The sequence below is a fragment of the Gopherus evgoodei genome, chromosome 8 (genome assembly GCF_007399415.2).
Source record: "Gopherus evgoodei ecotype Sinaloan lineage chromosome 8, rGopEvg1_v1.p, whole genome shotgun sequence".
NCBI lineage: Eukaryota > Metazoa > Chordata > Testudines > Testudinidae > Gopherus > Gopherus evgoodei.
In genome coordinates, this window is record NC_044329.1 from 99,054,207 (window position 1) to 99,071,429 (window position 17,223).

The window sequence follows — 17,223 nt, forward strand, 5'->3', positions numbered from 1 at the left end:
ATGGACAGCACTGGTTTACATTAAAGAAAAATATCCTAGTAAAGATACAGCAGTTTCTCGAGTACTGTTTGTACCTCTCTCAAGGAATAACAGAACTTCAAGCAATTTGTCAAATAAAAATTCTTGGTTCCTGATCTTTCAGTGCAACATAGCAGTCTGCCAGTGGGTAGATGGTTGATTCACTTAAATTGAATTTTTCCACTATTACTAACTTCACACATCTTGTGTGATGGATTTTTAGTGGAACAGAGGGCACTATAAGAGCACTATGGGGAATACTTATCACTAGTCATTCTTGGAATAGGAATAGGAATAGGAATAGGAATATTCTTGAAATAGGAATAAAAAGCACCTGAAAGGTTTAGGAGAACATGTTCCATTCTCTTTCAATGGGTCTTTGCTCTTAAATCTCTTAGGTATTTTTGATTATTTCCTCTAAATTTTCTTAATTAAAATGCATAGTGTTCTTTGAAAAATGAGACTGTCATAATAAAATGAGAGCTTTGTGAAAGTATGAATGGTTGGGACTGACATCCTCTCGGACTAATTTGGAGGTTGTGCCATATATCACTGGATAGGTAACTTCTCTTAAATTTATGGTAAGATTGTGGACTTGACCTACTGTATAATCTCTGTCATACTTATATTATATGGGCAAAAATAGATTTATTTAAAGATTTACAGGATGTTTTATTACATTTGTGAGGATTAGTTTAACTAGTAAAGCTTAATGACTTCTGAAATGTAACCTTCTTCCATAGAACTAGGATAGTCAATATAAAAGTTATACTGGTATATTATATGTACCGGACATTTATTTCACTGTTAAGCTTGGTATTTCCCATTTACAACAGGCTTTCCATGTTTTTTAGAATGAAAAAACAATCTCAAATTTAAAAAATCATAACTGATCATAGAAATCATAACTCTCTTGGATTTACTTTATAAGCGGGTAGCCCCCAATCCCCTTATCACTCATGCTGTAGGTGAACTCCATTGACATCAGTGGAATTTCTCTTCACACATTATAAATCATGAGTATCAAGCCTAGGAGGAGAGTTGAGCCCAAACTTACTAAAGGACAACAGCCTGTGCCCAGGAGAAGGGTTGATGACTTGAATTCCCTCGTTATGCTTCTGTAGATGCTGTCCCAGACTCTGAAAGGACATTTCCCCCCTTATCAAGAGTTGCAGAATGCTAGGTCAGACGTTATATAGCAGCCTGTGATTAGCCCCAACCCAGGAATATGAGCATTTACTAGGCTTAGCAAAATTAGATTTTTTAAAAAATTTTATTTTGACAGATAATATCCATGTTGGTTTTTAAACATTTTTTTCAACTTTTATCTATTTAAGTGTTCAGTTTCAGGAAATTTTGTGAGGGTCGGACAATAATTATTTAATGACATGAAGATTCTAAAACTTAAAGCTTTATCACCACTAAAACACAAATTGTCAACATGTCAAAATATCAAAAGTAAATATCCTTAAGTCAAATGCCAATAAGTTCTCAAGCAGTATTTTTCTTTCTTTGCCTATTTGTAAATTTCAGCCATCAGTGGAAATATTTTTTCCTTGGGTCATGTGTATATGATGAAAACAGCCTTTACTGATAAAAATTTAATCCTTCCAAGAGTATCTGTTGTTTTTTCTGATTAACAATAATAAATTAGGTGACACAAGGAAATTAATATTGCTGCTGACCAAACTGATAGCTCCATTAAAAGAGCTCATCTGAGGAGAAAATGGCACCCTGGCCCAAACATGACTCCCATTTTGCACCCCCCCCAAACCCTCCTAGAAAAAAGCAAACACTTATGTAGAAGAGGGATGCAAAAGCACCTTAACTTAATGGAAGTTCATACCCAAACGCAATTTTAACTCTTTAATGGGCTGAACGAAAACTCCAAATCTGAATGACCACTTTAGGGTGTTCAAAACCAGATCCAAGTTTTGCCACTCATGGTCATCTCCACTGAAAGACATTCCCTATATTAAAAGGGATCATTCTTGATTTCAGTCATGTAGAATGACTTAATTCTTTTGTAAAATGCAGTGAACTTAGCTACAACTTTAAAATTTTCCAGACTCCTACCTCAGTGATGATTGTGCGTTTGATTTACTGTCACAGGTTCCGACGAGCCAAAAGAAGGAAGGTGTTTATGACGTGCCAAAAAGTCAACCTGTAAGTGTAAGTATCTTCCCTGTTTATACACAGTAGAGGTGGTATATGGCACAGCTGCTTTGACTCTCATCATTCTCTGGAGTGTATGGTTCCTTCTAACGTGATGATTTTCAATGTTCTGCAAGAGTAATACTGGTTCAATCCCCCGGGGATCCTGGCTGAGCCATTCAGTTAGAGCCCCTTAATATGTAGATATTTATTGATGTCCATCTCACTCAGATACCTACAACCTCCTCCTTCCTGACCTCTTTTATTCACGCTCCCCCTTCTAACCACTTGTAATGCAAAATCTTTCAGTAAATGTCAGCAATAGGAATTGAACCTGAGCTCTGGATCTTAATGTATAAACCTCTGCAGCTTGAGCTGAAAGAGCTAGTTCTGGTAGGCTCATCAACTCTGTATCTGACCCAACCCCCACTAGAGAGGGACAGAGCACCGCACTGAGTGGGTGTTGGTTGTATTTCCTTCCCTCGTACTTACAATTAAAACTGTACATTGTATAAAGGTTTATTAAATTAAGGACAACTGTGAATGCAGGGGGCAACTGGGTTGGAAGTGAGAAGAGGAGCATTAGGAACAGACGGAAGGCGTCAGAATTCTTGGGAGCTCGCTGCAACATCTGCAGCCTCTCAGACCCCTCCCGCCCCCTTGGCAAATACAATATGCTGATGTGTAAAGAGTGCATAAGAAGCTTCACATTAAACAGTGATCAAACATCAGGAACTTGCATAAAAATTACAGTTCTGTTAACTGAAAAAAAGCTATATAAAAATCCCACTTAACACGTGGCACAGGAAAGCAATCACTTTTAATAAATCCAGCTTCTTTAGTAACGTCATATTGTAACCTCTGTACAGTTTCAATGCAGCAATATAGGTAATTGCCATTGGTCTGAACAACAGTGAGCAACTCCAGAAGGAAATACTCCAAGCTCAAGTGACTGGAAAAAGGGACCTCACGCAACAAATCTTCCAATTGACAGAATCTTTACTGTATTTAGCATGTTGCTTTTGTGGTCATTACTAGTTATAATCAGCACAGGATGGTTTTCCTCCCACCGTTACTATGTGTAATTTCCACCATGTAGTAAGTGTATAGCATGTTACAGACTAAGGGTATGTCTGCACTACCCGCCGGATTGGTGGGTAGTGATCTAGCTGTCAGGGATCGATGTATCGCGTCTCATCTAGATGCGATACATCGATCCCTGAATGCGCTCCCCGTCGACTCCAAAACTCCACCAGGGTGAGAAGTGGAAGCGGAGTCGACAGGGGAGCGGCGGCCCTTGATCCCGCTCTGCGAGGACGCGAAGTAAGTCAATCTAAGTCGATCTAAGATACATCAACTTCAGCTACGCTATTCTCATAGCTGAAGTTGCGTATCTTAGATCGATCCCACCCCCAGTGTAGACCAGATCTAATAAAGACTGCTGGGTCAACCCTCCTTTGCCTTGTTCTTTGTGTGGGTTTTTGCACTTGTGTAAAGTGCGTGTCAATTGCTACCCGATCAGACTGTTATCATTTTGCTTTCACTCTCCATAGATGCAGACAGTGCAAGGCAGTAGAGAATTGACCCCATAGCCTTACCCTTTGTCACTAGCCCTTTTTATATTAGGGTAAGGAGAGTGGAAGGACAGGGGCTTTAGTGATAACATTATGCACTGGCTGAGGTTAGTGAGGCATCCATCTTGAGAGTTGCACAGGTTTGGGCTGGTTTTGTGTTTTACACATAAAGGTAAGTTGAGAGGCAATTTAAACTAGTAGGCTTCATGGGGAAAGTGTGTTTTGAGGAAGGATTTACAGAAGAGTGCAGAGGAACAAAGATGGAAGGTCAGGAAAGGGATTCTAAGTGTAAGCATGTCTCTTGTCCAGGGGCAAGAGATTGCAGTACAAAAATGTACATGGTACAGCTTGGGCTGAGCACAAAGAGCAAGATAGGAAGCGAAGAGGATGGAGGGAGCTAGGTTGTCACACACACAATCAAACAAAGAAATAAAGCCCTCTCTGAATAGTTTGTAATTATCCACTATGGGAGATCCTCTTGTTGCTAGGCTAATTATAGTAAAACAATTCTTGCTGCATACTTAATTAAGATTGTTGTGGGCAAGGAATAGTTATAAATGCCTCAGAGTCCAGTGTTAGAATTTTCTGTGTACGTTTCTAATTAGAAAAAAAAAGTGTGGTTGGGGGGAGGGCTTGATGACATTTCAGACTGACTTTGTATATTGGACTCTGCTTAGGGTTCCTGCAATATGAAAGACAGTACAGTATTCTCACTAAAGTGTTTGCAAACACTTGTACGGTAAGACCGCCCTGGTAAAGAGGATGATTTTGTTTAGATGTTCGGCTCCAGCTTCAGCCCATAATGACATATTGCTGCTCTCAACTCCATGAAGTTTGTTATTAACTTTCATTTTGGCCCCTTCTCAGCAAAACTCAAAATAATTGGACCTGAGAAACACAGTGTCAGAATGCTCTTCAATATAAAATGGAAAAGAAAAAGATAATGGAGGCATTGACTAAGAAATAAGTAGCCGGGACTGTGTTTCACCTTTCTATTGGTTTATAAAATAAAAAAATGAAGCCGCTATTTAAATCTGTGTAATATTCCACTACACATCTGGTTTTATTACTCATCCTTCTGCATGCAAGAAACTTTGTCATTGAGATGCTTGCCGTGATTTTATTTGTCAATTTATAGCTGTCCCTATTACATAAACCTCTAAAATTCAATTTGTGCTCAAATTACCCAGCTACCTCTACCTGATTTAGACATACAAGGACACTTTCTTTATTGGTAGATCTTGCTTCAATTAATTTCTGAAAGGCTGAAATAAAGGGAAAGCTTTCTCTAGTTTCTAACAGAGATTTGGGATTGTGAATTCCTTCCTCTTACTTGTATAAACAGTCTTCCATAAAAATGCAGCAGATTTCACATGAGCTCAAATGGATGAACTGAGCAATATAAACAAAAGTCCAAGTATTTTTGTCTCATGTGGTTATTGATCCGGAAGGCAACAATTGTTGGATCAGGGGATTGAGTATCAAAACCATGGTTTTGTTTGCAGCTTTGCCTCAGGGAACAATGTATGTCCTTATTCACGTTACTTATGGTAACACCAAGTGATTTAGAAGCCTAATCCAGTTTTCAAAAGTGTTGTCAGCATATATATGTAACACAGACAGACCCCCATTGTTGGTGGGCAGGATTGAACCTGGGACCTCTGGAGTTTAGTGCACGAGCCTCTACTGCGTGAGTTAAAAACCATAGGCTTGTTAGCTAAGGGTATGGCTACACCTGAAACTTGAAAGCGCTGCTAGGGCAGCGCCGCGGCAGCGCTTTGAAGTGTGAGTGTGGTCGCAGCGCCAGCGCTGGGAGAGAGCTCTCCTAGCGCTGCACCTAAACTACATCCTCTGCGGGTGTAGCTTGTAGCGCTGGGAGCCACGCTGCGGCATTGATTACACTGGTGCTTTGCAGCGCTGTATCTTGCAGCGCTCAGGGGGGTGTTTTTTCACACCCCTGAGTGCGAAAGTTGCAGTGCTGTAAAGCGCCAGTGTAGCCGTGGCCTAAGACTGTAGAGCAGATTCATTAATCTCTCTTTCTCTCTCGTCACCACTAGATGGGATAGAACACCACACCCAGGAGGTTACACATAGAAGTCTACACTGTCTTTCAGTGAGACTTGGCTCCCAAGTCTGTTTTGGAAATGGGATGTAGGCTCCTAAGTCACTTGGACATTTTTGAAAAAAATTGCCCTTAGCCCCTCTGTATTATCTATCTTCCCATCTGTAGGAGGATTGTGATTATATCTACTCTCCTTCACAGTTGTGTTTATAAAAATTAATTCATTAGGTTGTATGTATAGCTTTGAGACAAGAGTATTATAATGCTTTGTGCTTGTGTCGTGTCTTTACAAGGTTAAGTCCTGTGGTGTGCATGTGAGGTAAGTATCATTAGCCCCAATTTATGGATGATGAAAGAAAGGCACAGAGATGTGAGGTGACTTGCCCAAGCTCACGCAGTAAGTCAGAAGAAATGCCTTGCTGTTAACCGAATGCAAATCTCCCCGTACCCAGCTCTGTGCAGTGGTCAATAGACCAGTCTCCCTCTCAGACATCCTGAGCAGAGATTTCTTTATAAATGCAAAGCACTGGGATTAGGTTTCCTGTGCTCTCTCTCCAGTTCTTTGCTGCATTCCCTTTCAAGCAGCTCCTGCCCCCTGATAGATCCTCATTCCCAGGCATGTCTCTTACCTCTTTAAATATTCCTTTCTTTATTCAGAGCTTTCAGCTTCCTCCCTAAGACCCCTGTGACCTTGCCCCCATGTTGTGGTGCATGGTGTGGTATTCCCTGTTCTCTCACTGCTTCCTTCTCCAGACAAACCTATTTAGAATGGACGTCAGGCAAATCAGGCTTTCCCCGAATGGTATGTTTTTTTTAAGTTTGGTGTACGCTACTCAGAAACTGTGGCTCAGCATTTGAAATTAGCCATTCTAAAAGTACTAGCTGTTTAATGAGCTCCTTTTGTCATAATTTTCCACAGTCTTCCCGTTATACATACATGTCAGGTTTTACCTGTCATGGTGTTTTTAGTAACAAGAGTCAAACTGTAAATACCCTTCACTAAGCCTGTCAGTCAAGTCACAATAAAACCTACTTTTCTCATCAACGTGTCTAAACTATCTGCTTACAATTTTATGAAGGCTTTCAAACAACTCATCTTACTGCCATATAAAGATTCAGCGCCTGATTGCCAACTGCCTCACATACTGGGTATGAAACATTTTTGGTGGATTGGAATCTTTTTAAAGAAAGAAATGGATGCATACTATGTACTTCCATGGATTAGAAATTCTGTCAGTGGTTGCTGTCGACTGATGTACTTGTGTGCACTGTGGGCAGTATGCACTGTGGGCTGTGAATTTACTGCCGTTCAGTCTAATGGTAATACTGGTGTGTAATGGAAACTCTAAACCCAGTATAGTTTCAGCACTGAAGGTGAGATGTAGCTGTCAGGTGTCTTCAGTGGTGAGATTCACACTGTAGCAAAAGGCCATTATTGTAACAGCCTCTCCACGCTAGAGTGATTTGTTACCAGCCCCTTTGTGACCTATGTCATCAGCCTTGTGTCATACTGTACAGGTTTCCTTGCATTGTTGCTAGGTGACCTCTAGCAATGTGTATCTTACCATATGCTACTTGCATTTGATGGGTTACACTGCACTGTCATGTCTTTAGTCTACTTACATTTGTTTTTCCTGTACTTTGGATTCAGAAGTAGACAGATAGCATCCTAGAAAGCATCTGCACTTGTTGTAGTCTGCCAGTGTGTGCAGCTGGTTGAAATGGGGCAAAAATCTTGTCCTTGTTTGGCACAATTATTTTGTCATGCCATTGGAGGTCACGTTTATTTTGCTGGGGCCATGTAAGTCCATTGGATGGCTATTACAAATCATACATGTTATTCATGATTAAAGTACTTCCACATTGTGAAAACCCCACCAGAAATTTAGCTAGATCTTAAGTGTCTTTGTTTTCATTCCTCTTAATGAGACCCACAGGCCTGATTTTCCACAGCCTCACACATGGTTCATTCACTTAGACCTTTGCCAAAGGAAGAGAGAAGGTCTGATGTGGTAGTCTTGTGCACTCACTTTGCACTGGTGTAAATAACCATATAACATGTGAAGCAGCGGAGAACTCATCCCCATTGTGTTCTGACATGTTTCTTAATTATACCTACAAATCAGATCATCACTGTGCTTTTCCTGTAGCTACACAGGACTAACATTGCTATCATTAACTATGCAGATCCTATAGGAAAGTCTTGTAAATTTTAATTGGGATTAAACCAATCAGATTCTGTAGAAATTACCCCCAAAACCTGTTGAATTAATAGAGTGATGTCTTATTTTATTGCCTTTTGGAACCATTGTGTATATTTCTGTAGCAGGGATGTAATTCTCTATTAAATTCTATAGTGTGATTGTAAAAAATATTCCCTGTTACATTCTGTATGACTTTTCCACAAGGCACTAATGGAAGCTTTGTATGATAAAAGAGTAGAATTTTACCCCCTGAAACCATGGGGCAGAAACTCATGGTCATCATAAAGGTCATCTTCCTAAATAGGACTCAGGATTTGAAACAGAGGGCCAGATCGGGATGTCACTGATGTCAATGGCCAAGCCCTCATCAAGATTTTGCCCTCAGCTAGTAGCATTTGAAAGGAAAGAGAAAGATGTTAATACAGTACATACATTATTTCGGAAGTTAACAGAGCAGCTTATGGGTTTCCTGCAGCTCATGAAGTTCTACTCAATAAAAGATATTTGTAATAAATTAAAAATAATTAGTTAATATTTGTAATTGCTTTGAAGATTAGAAGTACCATGAAAATACTAAATATTGTGTTTACAGTATGGCCCATGGTTGCCCTTACCTTGAGTATGAAGGCACAGTCTACATGGGTCCCAATATCTGATGATCCAACTGGATCCAAGGGGAAATTTAAATAAGACTCTTTGTCACTGAGACACTTGCCATCAGTTTTGTAATTTATGGCTGTGCTTATTATATAAATCTCTAGAATTCTTTGTGCCAAAATTACCTTTACCTCTAAAATTCATTATATACCAGAAGACCCAGGTGACCTGTGTCTGATTTAGGCACACAAGCACACATTTTAGGGGTAGAACTTGCCTCTATTAATTTGCTGAAGGCTAAAACGTAAAGAACATAAGGAACTCGGGAAGGCTTCGCTCCTGAAAGCCCTTTTGGGAATTGAGTTTTCCCTTTCCTTTTCAGTCTATAGAAACAGAACACTTTTCCTTTGCAGCAGGAATGGACAGCAATCAAAGGCAATCTCTTTCCAAATGCATATCATTTTTCTGTCAAGAGCAGATGTAGCACACGTGGGATTTGTAGTCTCTGTGGCCTCTATCTCCATATTAGAGTTAAGAGCAGCTGTCATGCTCTTGGTTTCATTCTTACAACTCTTGCTCTCTTAGTAAGCTGACCGTAGTGCCATAGTTAGGCAAACTTTGGATGCACCTCATACTGTATATGTGATGTGTACCAGGTCTCCATAGACTGGATTTGAGGGGTTAAGACTTGGAGCTCTGTATCCATCTCAGTTTAGACTTCCCCAAACAAACAAGAATCTTCCTTCACCATTTTCGCCTCTATGTTTTCCTTCCCAAGAATGTTGGAACACTCTGGACTTACAGGTGATAGACTGACAATGAGGGTTCATCTACACTACAGGATTATTCTGATTTTACATAAACCGGTTTTATAAAAGTATAAAGTCAAATGCATGTGGCCACACAAAGCACAATAATTCGGTGGTGTGCATCCATGTACCGAGGCTAGCATCGATTTCTGGAGCATTGCACTGTGGGTAGCTATCCCGTAGCTATCCCATAGCTCCCGCAGTCACCCCCACCCCTTGGAATTCTGAGTTAAGATCTCATGATGGTGCAAAAACAGTGTCGCGTGTGATTCTGGGTAAATGTCGTCACTCATTCCTTCCTCCGTGAAAGCAACGGCAGACAATCATCTTGCGTCCTTTTTCCCTGGATTGCCCTGGCAGACGCCATAGCATGGCAACTATGGAGCCCATTTTGCCTTTTGTCACTGTCACCGTATGTGTACTGGATGCCGCTGACAGAGGCAGTACTGCAGCGCTACACAGCAGCATTCATTTGCCTTTGCAAGATAGCAAAGACGGTTACCAGTCGTTCTGTACCATCTGCTGTGCCATTGTAAATTGGCAATGATATGACGGTTATCAGTCATTCTGACCGTCTGCTGCTGTCATGGTGCTTCTGGCCGACCTTCGCTGAGTTCGGCTGGGGGCGCAAAGACAAAAATGGGAATGACCCCCCAGGTCATTTCCTCCTTTATGTTGTATCTAAAAATAGAGTCAGTCCTGCTTAGAATATGGTGCAAGTGTACTAGAGAACCAGTGTATCAGAGAACCAGAGAGCACAGCCGCTCTTTGTCAGATCCCACAGAAATGATGAGCTACATGCCATTCTAGGGTGTGTCCAGGCAACAACTCCATCCATTGCTTCCCTCCTCCCCCAACCCTTCTGGGCTACCATTGCAGGGTCCCCCCATTTGTGTGATGAAGTAATAAAGAATGCAGGAATAAGCAACACTGACTTTTTAGTGAGATAAAATGAAGGGGAGGCAGCCTCCAACTGCTATGATAGTCCAGGCAGGACATTAAACGGTGGAGGGGAGAGGCGCGCAGCATCCCGCTGCTATAATAGTCCAGGCAGTACAGAATCTTTTCGTTAGACATAAAGTGGGAGGGCTGATGGAGTTCAGCCCCTAGTTGCTGTGATGAGGATGGTTACCAGCTGTTCTGTACCATCTACTGGGAATAACCGGGAGTCATTCCTATTTTTACCCAGGCGCCCCCGGCCAACCTCACCTGAGGCCAGCCAGGAGCACTCACGGGCTGATGATGAGGACGGTTACCAGTCCTACTGCACTGTACCGTCTGCCACCGGGGAAGGGAGGGGAGAGAATGCTGCTGTTCATTGCTCCAGCACCATGTTTACCAGCAGCATGCAGTAGACATACGGTGACATTGAAAAAAGTCAACAAACAATTTTTTTCCCTTTTCTTTCACGGGGCGGGGAAGGGGAGTAAATTGACGAGATATACCCTGAACCACCCCGGACAACGTGTTTGACCCTACAGGCATTGGGAGCTCAGCCAAGAATGCAAATGATTTTCAGAGACTGCGGGGACTGTGGAATAGCTGGAGTCCTCAGTCCCCCCTCTCTTCCTCCATGAGCGTCCATTTGATTCTTTGGCTTTCCGTTACGCTTGTCACACAGCACTGTGCTGTGGACCCTGCATCATAGCCTGGAGATTTTTTTCAAATGCTTTGTCATTTCGTCTTCTGTAATGGAGCTCTGATAGAACAGATTTGTCTCCCCATACAGCAGTCAGATCCAGTATCTCCCGTACGATTCATGCTGGAGCTCTTTTTGGATTTGGGACTGCATCGCCACCCGTGCTGATCAGAGCTCCACGCTGGGCAAACAGGAAATGCAATTCAAAAGTTCGCGGGGCTTTTCCTGTCTACCTGGCTAGTGCATCCGAGTTCAGATTGCTTTCCAGAGCGGTCACAGTGGTGCACTGTGGAATACCGCCCAGAGGCCAATACCGTCGATTTGCGGCCACACTAACCCTAATCCGATATGGTAATACCGATTTCAGCACTACTCCTCTCGTCGGGAAGGACTACAGAAACCGATTTAAAGAGCCCTTTATATCAATATAAAAGGCCTCATTGTGTGAACGGGTGCAGTGTTAAATTGGTTTAACACTGCTAAAATCGGTGTAAACACATAGTGTAGACCAGGCCTTAGATGCAGCAGAAGTTGGATCACATGAGGAAATAGATGCCCCTAAAAGGAGGGAGAGAGATGGGACCTAATCCACTGACAAGTCCAAACTTGCTATGTCTCCTAGTATCCAGAAGCCTCTTTCTGCCCACAGCAAAACCTAATAAATTAGCAGGTTCCCAGGTGCTAGCTACCAGGGAAGTAGCCCATATACCAAGGATTGATATAAAAGTTACTTTGATTGGCAAATAGACTTTACCTTAAACCAGTAGATCTTACCTTAGCAAGCATGGTCCTCAAAGTGTTAACTCAATAAGTTGAGTTCTTTGACTCTCTGTAACAAAGAGGTTGGTATTTTCTTTTAAAGTCTTTTATTTTTGTCGATTTTACGGAATGGCAGGGTTAAAAGAGGAGTGTTTTTTTAAACATACGCCTACTAGTTTGAAAATTCATGTATTAGTGTAAGTCAAGATAAGACATACTAATTGAGGAGCAATCCGATAAATCAAAATCAGTTTTTTTGCCTCCATTTTATCTGGAATAGAATAAAAATTATAAATCTTGGCAGAATCTTCAGTGGGAGGAAACATAAAGGGCTAGGATTTATAAAATGCCACCTATCTTCTCAATTTGAATATATGACAAATTGAGAAACTGAAAACTTAACCTTGTTCAAGTCATTTTGATTTTTGGAAGAAGTAAGAGAAAAATCCCAAATGATTACTATTTATAAAAGAAGCATTTACTGTTGGCTCTAATTTTCAAAGTAATAAGTGCAATTTCTTTACAAACTGTGCGTTAAGACAGATTTATTATTACTTCTAGCATTTCTGTTTGGAGAGACACAGCACATGTACATTGGCCGTTCACAGTCAGTTTGATTTAGTGGTTTCCCCTTTCTTGCTGTCGCCATTGTCTACACTCATAGCTTATGTACACCTCCCTCCCAGGGATGGTATTCCAGTGTGAGCTATGTTTAGTTTCTCAAAGGTGCTATAATCGGTGCAGTCAGTTTATATCGTATTGTGAGAGCAGTAACTGAGTTGGAAGTCTTTCAATAACCATTCTGTAATGCAGTTGTTACAATATGATGATTAGGGTACAAAACAGATGTTAGTAGTACTTTGGACAATCGTTCTAATTTTTTTTTATGGCATATGAATTTCTGTTCACAGTCCAAGTGGTTGAGATTTTTTTATCTTAAAAACTTGACTGAGATAGTGTATAATTGGATTACATCTATTTTGAACATTTGTCGGTATTTCCTTTTGATTAAGCATTGTACCATAAGGAAATTATAATCATCATTGACAAAGTTAGCACAGATGTCATACAAGATAAAATTACTGCCACACAATGGAAGAGGGAAAGATTTCAAAGTCCGGTTTACTCTGAAAATGTAGATTACTGGGAAGATTTCACTTGCCTTATTTTAGGAAGGTCTTTAGCTAGACCGGGGCTCAGTCTAGAAACTCTGTTTCTGGGCTCAGATCCCGATTTCCAGCAACCTGAAAATGAAGGTGTTTAGATCAGCCCATTATAAATCCAAATTGTGGATCATTGACAAATTGTGAACAAAGGTTCACATCCCCCAGTTTGAGAGTATTCAGATGTAGTTTTATTTTTGGCACATCTTTAGTTTTATATCTAAAATGGCGTTTAATGTTTCTTATGGAAAACATTCACTGGAAACAGTGACACGACCTTAGTAGCAATGGCATGAACTAACTGCTATCAGGCGCCGCTGTAGGCATAGGCAAATTAGTCAGTTGCCTAAGGCGGCAGGTTCATGGCAAGCTGAGGTGTGATCTACATTCGCTAGCCTATGATGGCATGTACCAACTGTCCACATGCACCCTAACGTGCATTAACAGTTTCTTAATCTAGTCCTCTTTGAAAAAGGGCGAGATCAAAGCTCATTAATAAACTATGTACGTCAGAAACGTGCAGCTGGTGTGCACCCTGATGGCCCAACCGCCAGTGACCTGTCCCTGGAAGAGCCTGAGAACGAGGCATCCCTGGGGTGGGCAACCAGGTAGGTGCCACCTCCTGTCCCACATCTGGCCCCTGGCCTAGTCCTTCGGACCCTCACCTATCCCTGTGCCCCACCCCAATTCCATCAGCCCTTGCCCCGCCATAGTCCTGCCCTCATCTTCCCCACGTGCCGTAATGTTCCCACCGTAGCCTTTCTGCCTCCACCCATTTCTCCTGTGTTTTAGCCTACCTCCCGTTTCATCTTCCCCTTCCCCAATCCTCCTATCCCTCAGGGTCCTGCCCACCATGCCACTGGCCCCCTTCTCAAGTGTCCTGCCCCTTGTTTCCTATCCCCCACCCTATCTTTCCCATTATCTGCTCACTGCCCTTTTTTTTAACCCTCACCCATTCATCTGCTCCCATATCCTCATCCTCCTACCCCTTCTGTCCAGACTCCAGTCTGTGTCCTGGTCTCCATCCCCACCCCATGTACAGACTCCGGTCCCTCTTTATTATTCTCCCATTGTTCCACCCATGTATTGCATGCCCCTCTTCCCCCAGCCTTATGTCAGGGACCCTCTGACCTGATGCATCTTCCTGTGCACGCTAGGGTGCACTTTGGATTGACACCCAGAGGGGTTCACGTGGGATGGCGGGGTATGTGGAGCCCTATGCCATGAGCCCCAGCACATGGTCCTCATGGAGATAGATCCCTGGTGTGGGGCTGGGCAGGGCTGCTGGCCTCTTAGGGTGGAGGACCCCAGTGGAAGTCTTCCTGGAGAAGCTTGTTTACAAAAGAGCACACTGCTATATATACTATTCTCTCATCCCAAAAGGGGAACTGACCTAGGTGGCAGGGTCAGAATATCACAGGGAGTCACTCCTGTCTGCATGGGCATCCCCTTTGAAATGTGGGTGCAGTTTTACAGGAGTCACTTAGGTTCCTTAAACCTTTTTACCAGATCCCAGGAAGATGGGGGAGGGCACTTCCTGCCCAGCCAGGTTTAGCACCACAGTTCAGTCCACATGGACCAGACTTTCTCGGGGGGGCTTACTCCTGCTGGAAGCTTCACCTCCTGACCACTGGGCCCTACCTGGCCCCTAAGTAAAGGAACTATTAACGCGCACAGGGTTCGTGCTGTATGGTAGGAGAGAGAGGACATGCTAATGTTCTGCCTAGGGTGGCAGATTGTCTTGAGCAGCCTCTGACTGCTATATTTGTTATCTACCGAGAGCCCCATCCTGCATATCTTTACTCATATGAGTAATCCCCTTGGTGTCAATGGGACAGCACAATTAAGTTTGCAAGATCAGACCCTGAATGTGTCCAGAAGCCATAAATTCCCCATCTCCAAGATTCATTCTCAAAATCCTGTAACCGTTAGCATATCTCTGTTTAGTAATCTTTCTCTGTTTCCCTGTTCATGTCGAGTATATGTTCTGGAGATGTGTGATAAAGTTTTGGATAGAAAAAGCATCATTATAAACGATGCTGTTTTCTTATCTCACTGTTCAGAAACCTGCTTTACTGGACAATGTTAGTTATTGAGGTCAAAGAAAGAGCTTTTAGAAGTTTGTTCAATTACAAGGTTATTTCACAAGATACTTTTCCTGACTTTTCCAGCCTTCAAATTTATATCTGGCTATGTATAAAATTCGTTGTTGTACAGTTGAATGAATTTTAAAGTAGTGACAGTTAAAAACAAAAAAATTTTGGCCGTAAAAAATAAGATAAAAATAAAGTAATTTCAGAATTTCAAATGTGTTCTAGAGAAACAATTAATACAAAACCGAAAACACTGGCATTCCTTTTAGAGGATTTAAAGTAAAGTTTTGAGTATATGGATCTGTTATTTTCTAAGAAACAGTTTTTACTTTCAGAGATAAGTACCGTTACAAAGCAATATTATCACTGATACTGCCTGAAGACCCTAATCAGGCCTGAGTAGTGCCAGGCACATAGAAAGTCACAGCTCCTGTCCTGTAGAGTTTACTATCTAATTTAGGGTTTATAATCCATGTCAGATGCCCTCTATTCTGGGATAACCTACTTACCCCAGAACACAAGATTGAAAGATTATGTTCACACTGTAGATTTTGACATTTCAATATGTTTGAGCTCTTTGCTTATATTTATTGTTTGCTAAAGCTAGATCCTTCCTCAGATTACCCAGACCTTGTAAAAATTATTTTCATTCTAAAACATTTCCCCACTTCTGCCCTTGTCTAGTCACGTGCCTCACCTTGAATATGCTGTGAAGTAAACACATGCATTGAATAGTGCACCAAGAGGCACTAAAATAAGTGTGTTGATAAATATAAATGTCATGGTAATTCCCTGTCACAGGATTGTAATCAAAGGTCTGTCAACATTTCTATACCTGCTCTTTATATTCACAGATCCTTAACTACAGCAGACTAATGAGCACCACTGATAATCGACATAGACACTAGCAGTCATATTCACTGATGGTTCTCTAATCTGGCTTCTCTAGATAAATTGGGTTACAGCTCCTCTCTCTCAGCTTTAGTCCTATGATTTTCTAATGATACTTACTAAAGATTTCAGAAGGTTGCTGTAAAGATTCATCTCTTCCTTGCACCAAATGTGTCTGAGCACTCGTTCTTTGAAACCTGTCTTGAGGTTACCTTGGAGTAGTGTTGGACAAATATTGCAAAAGATGTACCCTTAAAATCTGCAAATGAATTTCCTTCAGCTATGCTTGTGCCCTCATTTGTGTTCGCTTTCTATAAACCTCCAAGCAAGTGCAATTTACCTCACAGAATTGTAATTTTAACTTCACCAAATCAGATATTTTTCTGCCCAAAGTGGTATATTTAACACAATAGAGGAACAGTGAGGCAGGCAAAGATCTGACTGCATCCTCCATAATTAGGACCGCACGGCACTCGCATTAAGATGGTGGTGTCATATTGTGCTCTTTGTCACCAAGTTTTATTTCCTAGCTTAGTGCTTTCAGTGACTTTCAATTTAGGCATTCAGCATGGGGATACTGCTCATACACCTTCAAGTGTGTCTCAGCAGCACTCCCTTTGATCAGTCTCTGTGCCTTCATTGCTTGTAGAACATGTACAGCAGGGAACCAACAGGGAAACAGAGAGCACAGAAACTGATCTGGTGATGTGGAAATATCCTGAAAGGAAGGAAGGGCTGATTTTGGACTTATATTTACACTGCATTTCACTGTCACTGGGCTTGCCTAGCTTTGTTCTTTAACATGGAATTTTGCAGAATGTGTGCCCAAAAGAGAGATTAGTTCCCCTTGATACAATGGGCCTGATTCCAATTTCATGCTATTTCCGTTGACATTGGTACAGATGAGATTAGAATCAGTTCCATTGACTTTTTCATTTTTAATTGAATGGCTAAGTTGTTCATGCTTTAAAAAATTCTCCCTGTATAGTAACTGTTTCTGATTAACATAGTTTGCCAGCCATACGCCTTTAACATCCTAACAGCAACATATAACAGATGACCATTATAGATCATGCCATGTCCTTTAGTGGTGATCGTGACAAAAGTGAATAATAAAGTATTATATGATGGGGTGATTCTGTGGATCACTATCACTTTTCTTTGTTTTTAAACTGGACAATAAGAGTGCTAGATAAATTGGAGGGTATGACATTGGATGATCTAGAGTTAAGCTTCTTAGTTCATGCAAGTGATGTCGTA

At 41.5% G+C, this 17,223-nt stretch overlaps 1 protein-coding gene across 8 annotated transcripts in view; it reads left to right on the forward strand.

Moving 5' to 3' along the window:
- DAB1 (DAB adaptor protein 1) overlaps positions 1 to 17,223 on the forward strand; it is a 744,092-nt gene that overhangs the window by 693,876 nt on the left and 32,993 nt on the right. For all 8 annotated transcript variants that reach the window (XM_030573268.1, XM_030573273.1, XM_030573274.1 and 5 more), the window contains one exon: positions 2,131 to 2,190. In XM_030573268.1, the coding sequence (XP_030429128.1) occupies positions 2,131 to 2,190 (60 nt within the window). The remainder of the gene's footprint in view (positions 1 to 2,130; positions 2,191 to 17,223) is intronic.